The sequence below is a fragment of the Centruroides sculpturatus genome, unplaced genomic scaffold (genome assembly GCF_000671375.1).
Source record: "Centruroides sculpturatus isolate CEXI.00-Female unplaced genomic scaffold, Cexi_2.0 scaffold284, whole genome shotgun sequence".
In the NCBI taxonomy this organism is placed as follows: domain Eukaryota; kingdom Metazoa; phylum Arthropoda; class Arachnida; order Scorpiones; family Buthidae; genus Centruroides; species Centruroides sculpturatus.
Genome location: NW_019384469.1, coordinates 400,376 through 408,574, shown reverse-complemented (window position 1 = coordinate 408,574; position 8,199 = coordinate 400,376). Strand labels below are relative to the sequence as shown.

The 8,199-nt window shown below is 22.9% G+C and overlaps 1 protein-coding gene across 1 annotated transcript; it reads right to left on the bottom strand.

The window, feature by feature from the left end:
* Positions 1 to 1,229: 1,229 nt before the first annotated feature.
* LOC111621114 lies at positions 1,230 to 4,054 on the bottom strand. Its single transcript, XM_023363181.1, has 5 exons — positions 3,941 to 4,054; positions 2,266 to 2,398; positions 1,811 to 1,956; positions 1,584 to 1,713; positions 1,230 to 1,492 (listed from the first exon to the last, which is right to left on the bottom strand). The coding sequence occupies exons 1-5, from the start codon at positions 3,978 to 3,980 to the stop codon at positions 1,246 to 1,248; spliced, it is 696 nt and encodes a 231-aa protein (XP_023218949.1). The 5' UTR covers positions 3,981 to 4,054; the 3' UTR covers positions 1,230 to 1,245.
* Positions 4,055 to 8,199: the final 4,145 nt, after the last annotated feature.

The following is an 8,199-nucleotide window of genomic DNA, read 5'->3' as shown; positions in this document are numbered from 1 at the left end:
TTGCCGATTATTTTAAAACAAGTCCGTACTATTCGACTACCTCCCCTGGTAGTTAAAACGTCTCCAACGTATCAGCTCTAACTCGGTCTCCTATAAACAAAATCCTTACTATTCCATTGCATTTCATTCTAGAAACAATTGCACAAATTCTTGTAAATTTTGCACTAATATCTTCAAATCTAAACATTTCAATATTAATTGTAAGGAATATTATGATATTATTTCTCATTTAAAAATATTTATTTAAGTAAAAGTTCTAATAAGAAATTTATTAAAAACTGTTAGACCTATTTTATGTTTTTTTCTAAAACTTGGAAGTTGTATTCACTTCCAAATTTTAGAGTTAAAAAAACAAAGCAAAATATAAAATTTATTCATCAAAATATCAACTTTTCGTATTTAAAATGAATAAATATTTGTTAGAACTCATAATACTTTTTAATTGTAAAATAATATATTATGTGAGAATATACATAAAAATCTGTCAAAAAATGTTATAAAGGCAATATGGTACATTATTTTCATCATAAAATAATTTTACTAGTAATTTTTGCAAGTTTGTATAGCCATCATCAAACAGCCAAACGTTTTGCGAATGTGCAATCTTCCCATAAGCTATGATGTACCTGCTTTCTACTTTCCTACTTTGATCCTGAATAAAGTATGAAATTTTTAGAATATTATGTGATTATTATTAAGATTGGAAATGTTTAACATCTCAAATTAAAATTTAGGTATCTCGCAATCTAAAAAATTTCCCTTATCACTCATGAGAAATGAACCGTATAAACTCGCGTTACTTCTTCAAACTACCTGGAAGTTTTATGCAAAAATATTTTCGTAGGCAAGTTTTTTTATTTTTAATAATTTTACGGAAAGAATTCTGTATGTTTTTAAAATATATTATGCAGAAAGAAGTTAATTGTAATATTTCATCGAATAAATTCCATGATAGAACATTCTCAAACCATATTTTAATTTTTTAAAATATTTTTCGTTAGAATAATTAAAAATTTAAAAATATATAAATTATATATGAAATAAATAAGAAACAGAGACATTAAATTATTTAAAAGTGTAAAGCGAAAACTTTATTTTTCTATCAAAAATAAAAACGTCAACGCGCTAAGCAAGTTTAGGAACGTGTTTAAAAAAATAATTATTATAAAAATAAAACTTTTATAAAAAAATATTTTCTCTGACTCTCTTTCTGCGTGCTTTAAATACACTTTTTTTTTTTTTTTTTTAATTTGTCAGAAATGCTGACAGAATACGTCCTAAAGCGGAGTTGGAGTTTGAACCTTTCGGTTTGGATCCTTCAGATGGCAACAGACCCTTGCATTTATCACCAGAGTGATCGTAATTACCACAGATCAATGACAAAAGATCAGTTGCTGTTAACTGAATCACTTTATCGATAAGTTTATCAGCTTCTTTGTCACACTTGTTGATAACGTTATTGCTGAGACATTTGCGGAATCTGGAGTAACCACTAGAAATAAATCAAAGTAATTCCATTAATATTTTTAAAATCTGAAATTATTTTAGTGTAATTTTATTTTTGAAATAATAAAATATCATACCAACAAATTGTTGGAATTCTTTCGTCGAATTTTTTATGTTCCAAAGTTTCCAAAGTTGCTAAAGCATCATTCAAACAAGGTCTTTGATCTTCGAAATGTTTACTCACACATGGAGCATATTTCAGATATTCTTAAATAAATGTTATGTGTATAAGTTACAAGAAAATATATGATTATTAACATTAAAAACTTTCTATAATTTTAAAGTTATATATCAATATATTTACCTTTTCTTAAATTTGATCCCTTTGTACAGAAATCGTCCATGGTTTTTTCTGTTCCTTCAAGTACATATTTTAATAATTCTCTTTGAAGTTCAGTTGTGCATTTGTTTGTAAAATTGTTTATACAGTGACGTGCTTCTGTGATATACCTTTTAATAATGAAAATAATAAAGTTTAGAATAATAATATATAAAGATATACACTACCAGCTCCATATATTGCAGATTCCAGTGCAAAATATAAATGCGGAATCTTTTAGAGACCAAGGCTCAAGTATTAGCAAAGCCTACGTCTCCCTCTAAGATTCTATAGGCACAGGGCCCGCAATAAGAATATACAGGTTCCCGCTTTAGACGGACTCTGCTTAGAGGATAAGACAATGAAGCCGGTACTAAGTGTTCGCTTATTCATAAAAATTCAAAATAACGTAAAAGATTAATTATATTTAAATAACTTACTCGCATTGTTTTGTGACTTCTTCTTCGTTAGCAGCTATGGGAGAAGATTGTCCTTGGGTAAACAATAACATTGAAGCAGCACAGAGATCCAATTCTCTCAGATGGCATGATTGTTGAAGAGATTGTTCAGCTCCTAATTTAATAATGATAATGGTTTTAGATATGTTATTAACTTTATGACTCCAAAAAATTAAAAAGAAAAAAAATTGAAAGTGAACCAGAGCTTCAGGCGACTATAAGTTATTCCTGATTTCGAAATGAGGACTCTCTTTCATAACAGGAAGACGAAGCATGCTTTCTCATCAAAATATAAATTATCATCTTAAAGAATTTATTTAACTATTTTGCAATACGTTTTTTTTAAATTAAAAAAAGTAATAGGCTACAACATTTTAAAATTGCATAGCTAAGCATTACTCAATTGTTTCATTACTTTTTCAATTATACTATATGAAAATAACCTATAAAAACTATAGATAAAAATCATTTTTCAAGTAAATATTTGTTTTAAAAAATTACTTTTTTTGTGAATAAATTATGAAAAATAATTAAAAATAATTATTTTTCTATTCATTATAAGAATTAATAGGTATGGAAAGTGAACCAGGCCTCGAGGCAACATAGATTCCTTATTTTGAAATGAGGTCTCTTATTTCAAAATATAAAATAGGAAGAGCAATGGCCAGCAATTTATGAAGAATTTATTCTTAATTTATATGCTTTAAATAGATATAAAGGAATAATATTTTAATCGTTTTTATTACATAAAAAAAGAAATAACAGTTAGAGAATATTAAACGAGTATACTTAAAATAAACTGATCTAGAAAGGAAAATTTATCAATGAAAGTTTCCTTTAAACTTCTTTCAAGGAAAATATGTTCAAAAATTATAAATATTTTATTTGAAATCTTTATCATCTCTACCAATATAGCAAAATATGTAACTTTTATTCCTTCCTTTTAATTTTATAAAATCTTTATTCCTTGTTTATAATGTTTACGGTTGGAAAAGTATGTAAATATTTTTAAAATTTAGTTATAAAGTACAGGAAAAACTTTTTAATATAGTTAAGAAAACTAAATTCTTATTAATATAAATGAATATATATTTAAGCTATTTTCCTCTTGCTATTTTTTTCAATCTACTCTAGGAAGTAAAAAACTTGAAATGTATATAATTTTGTTATACTATAACACTGTTACAATGACATTTCTATAATAAATCTACTTTTTTTTAGTGATCTATCGTTATAATTATAAATTACGAACTTAAGAATATTCGTACAGACATACAAAAAATAACAATTAATAAGTAAATAAATAAATTTAATTTTGAATTTGTTGTCTTGTTTTAATATTTAAAAATGAGAAATTTGAAAATTAAATCTTTTTAAAATAAAATCTAATCAATTTAAGTTCGTTATTTACACAAGTTTGGAAACTTTTCAAAATAACAGAAGAGCGATCATATTGTTAATATTGCACCATTTGAATATTTTCCAACGCCAGGACTTCAAATTAAATTTTAAATCGGTATTGTAAAGGAAATATTATTAATGCCAAGCAGAAAATAATTTAGAATGTTAAGACAATTGATTAAATCCGCAAAATCGCTGATGATTTTCTAAACTCACCACTTTACTTACTTCTAAGATATAATAGAAAAGTACATACCAAACAAGAGGATAGCTGCTACTAAGTAAACCACTTTCATGTTGACTGTACTGGAGTAGTACTAGTTTACTGTTCGACACAAATTCTTCCAGCTATATATACTGTATGAGTTTTTGCAACGCCACCCTAATCCGGACTAGGTTGAGAAATTAGTAGGAAAGTTATTTCGGACAAACAAGCTGTTTGATATCCATAGTTAAGCCAATGGTGAGTAAAGTGTTGAATCGGTTTGTTTGTCATTTAGGTCAAGTATATTTCTACCTTGAGTTGACTATATTACAACTTATTGCTTTAACTTCTTCGATATTATTATCTATTCTTTTTTTCTTTTATTTCTTAATTACTTGTTTGTTTTAAAAACGCAATTTAGGATCTTTTTTTATAGTTATTATATACAATAAAACACAATGAAACTAAAGAAGACATGCAATTTCTTCAAATTATACACAATTTAAATCAATTTCCAACGCTCCATCACTGTTATTTTTATTTTAAAGTTTTATTCTAGAGATTTTTATAAATTTTTTTTAAATATATGATTTCGTCACAGTTTGAAAGAATATTCAATTCTTGTTCTCTTTCCATTTTAAAAATATTTTTTAATATTGCACATTATTTATTCTGCTCTTGTAAGAATTAATCTATCTTTAATGAATTATCTTTCTTTAAAGCATGGCTTTTAGCCTCATATTAAATTCCACTTAATAAATGAACTGACACTTGCAAACCAATAACAACATTATTTTCTGTTTACTATACACAAAAAGCAAAGGCTATCAGTTTTAAAAAGAAAAATTTTGAATTAGAGGAAAAGTATTTTTAATAATATCTTTTACTTTCTTTTTGTGAAGATATCCTTAAAATTTTTCAACTTTTATGACAGTAGAAAGGACATTCGAGAGGAAAAAGACGAAAAACGATAGAACATGGTCCTTACTGGAAACACCACGCAGTTCCATTTGCTCACTTTATTGAAATGAAAAAAAAACATTATAGTTATTTCTAATAATATAATATATATCTATATCATTTGTTTATAAATAAATAAATTTAACTCTGACATAAACATATTTACATTCAATAATTAAGTCTTCACATTGCATCTGTATTTATGCATCATAAGTATATTAATTAAACATAAGTATCGTCAGAAAATTAAATACTGCATACAATTTTTCGTACTTATTTTAAAATATTGTAATGTAATTCAACGTTATGTAATCTCGAATTAAAATTACTTGGCAAATTTCAGATAAAACTTATAAATATTCTATTAATATTAATTAATGTTATCTTTAAATCAAAATAAAAGCATAATAAAAAATTCAGACAACTTTTCACACGCAATAACTTAATGATATTTCATAAATAATTCGGTTATAAATAGAATAATTAGATAATTTTTAAACAGAAAGTGTTTTTATGTAAGACAATAGAAATTTGTGTATGGACAGGTGATCTATAATCAGATTCCATTCAAACTGATTTTAAATAATATTTAAATAATTCTTACTTTAAATTACTTTAAATTAAATCTCTTCAATTATTTTCTAATTTACATATTTAATTTACAATTAAATTATTAATGTTTGTTAAATTAGTTTTTTAATTTTGATTGTTAAAGAAAAACAATTAATTTTTTAAAAATGAAATTAAAAATGGTGTTAGGAAAAGAATAGATTGAAATTATAAAACAATGTTTTGATAAAATGACTGAACCTGTAAAGAAAGTAATTTAAATTCAGATCCTTCATAGTGGAAGCACGACACTCTTTCTCTATTTCACCTTAGTGATTCAATAAATTGATTATTGTACATTATAAAGGCTGACCCAAAAGTCAGTTAACCGAGTTTTGTTTTCTGTTTTAGATACATTTCTATCTCCGAATCTTAAACTGAATTTTGTAAATAAATGTTTTTATTTTATGAAATTGTAAGAAATTTATTAAATTTATTGTTTTATAAAAATGTGTGTCAGTAAAGAAGTTTTACCAAACATATTATTATATTCAAATTTTAACTAACGTAAAACGATTATATTCATTTGATTTTCGTTATAATCATTATTTATGTTTTCTATGACCTATAAGATTAATTATAGAAATCTAAATTTTATTGTGTTTATAGCCTAATAGAGAGTTTAATAACACGCTATTAACTACAATAATATGTCAAGCAGATATGTTTTACTTTATGCTGTATATATGTGTATATTTCAGTAATTACTACAAAACTAAAGATTTACAGAATTAACTTAAATTTACATTTAAAAACTGAGGAAGACGTCCACGTCTTTCATCTTTTTTATTCATAACTTCAATATAAAAATTTATAATAGATATTTTTTCTATTTATTAATATATGCATATCTGTATATGTATCTGTATTAATCACTAAATTAATTTTTCTTTTTTAAGTTTAAATTAAGTACAACTGTTTGATAACATAATTTTAAAATTTAAGATTTACAGCATTACATATAAACAAAACTAATCTATAAATACACAGAGAAATGTAACAGCATCACAATGAATCACAGTCATCACTTTTACAAATATTCACTTACAAATACACAAACACTATGATGAATTGTATATATTTATTCAAAAATATATCAATATGCATTAACAAAATTCAAATTTATATATATAATTATTTAATAAAACAGAAAAATTAAGAAATTTTGTTTAATTTAACAATTTCTAATTCTAATTAAATTTAATATATTCATTTTCATTTCAAAGCAGCTTTAAATAATTCGTATTTATGATATAGATGAATTTGCAAGATATGAACGGAAAAATAATTAAAATATATTATTTAATTAGTTTTATTATTCATTTAATTTTTAGCAATAAAATGTTCATTAATAATATTAGTTATTGTATAGACCTACATTTTTTTACAATCACAGATACATATTAATATCGAATGACATATATATACACAGTTGGCNTCAGGATAAATCTTGTTTTTAATTATATTTAATCTAAATCTAAATAATATATTATTATTAAGAACAATTTTTCTTGCTATTAATTTACTGTTTCTACCCAGTTTTATAACTTAGTAGAATAAATAAAATTTCTTTCTAATTGAGCCAATTTATTTACTATTAAATATTACTAAAATACTAAAATAATTAATATTACTTTTATTTTAAGTAAAAAAACTTTAAAAAAAATATTTTTAAATTACAAAAAATTAATAAAATTATTAAAATATATATTTATAAATTTGCATTTTATAATTTCAATTAATTTTTTTTAATATTTTGAAATTCAGTAAAGCTTAATAATTATAATTTTAAATGACACATTACCAAGAAATGCAATTTTATTTGTTTAAAATTTTATAAAATAACCTCGATCTATTTTAAATATTCTATTTATAATTTTCTTTTCATTATTCACAAAGTTAATCAACATCATTCTCTTCATAAATATAAAACACGATTTTTTTTAAAGTAATAATAGTAATAATAATATTAGCACGTTGTATGAATTTATAATTTAAAATTGTTTTATTAATATTAAAAATTAAAATATATTTGAATAAAGTTTATTTTTAAAAAATACTTAAAATTAATTAACTAAAAGTGTAGAAAATAAATATATATTATTATAATTTATAAAATAACATCATATAATAAGATAATATATAATTTTCTCATTTATATAACATTAATTATACTTTATATAAACATATATATAATGTATATATTTGTACATATTTTAATATTTAATATAACATTATTAAAGGATTATAAATTCATTAGTTTGCTAGTGATATTGCTTGAAAGGAAAATGTATAAAAATGTAAAATGTGGAAAAAAATGAGGTCAACATCCTTCTTAGTACTCTGTGTAATGTACATTTCTTAAAAGACGCCTTGATTTGGAATTCTATTACCAAAAAAATATATTGAAAGTGGGCTATTAGTAATTACAAAAAAAATTATATTGATATAGGTCTATATATGTGAATAATTTATAATTATTTATATAAATTTTTGATATAGTACTGATTACTTTTAAAATATTTTAATTCATGTTATATTTATGTAACTACCTGTATTAGGAAAATGTATGATGAATGAAGGTATTAAAAAAAATATTATATAACCGACAACTTGATATTATTTTTTATATATATTTTTTACATCAAGTAAGGATTGGGTAGATTTTTTTTTTTTAACTTACAATTATTTTCCAACGTTTTGCTTTATCTTTAAGGATATGATAATCATTTCTAGGTTTA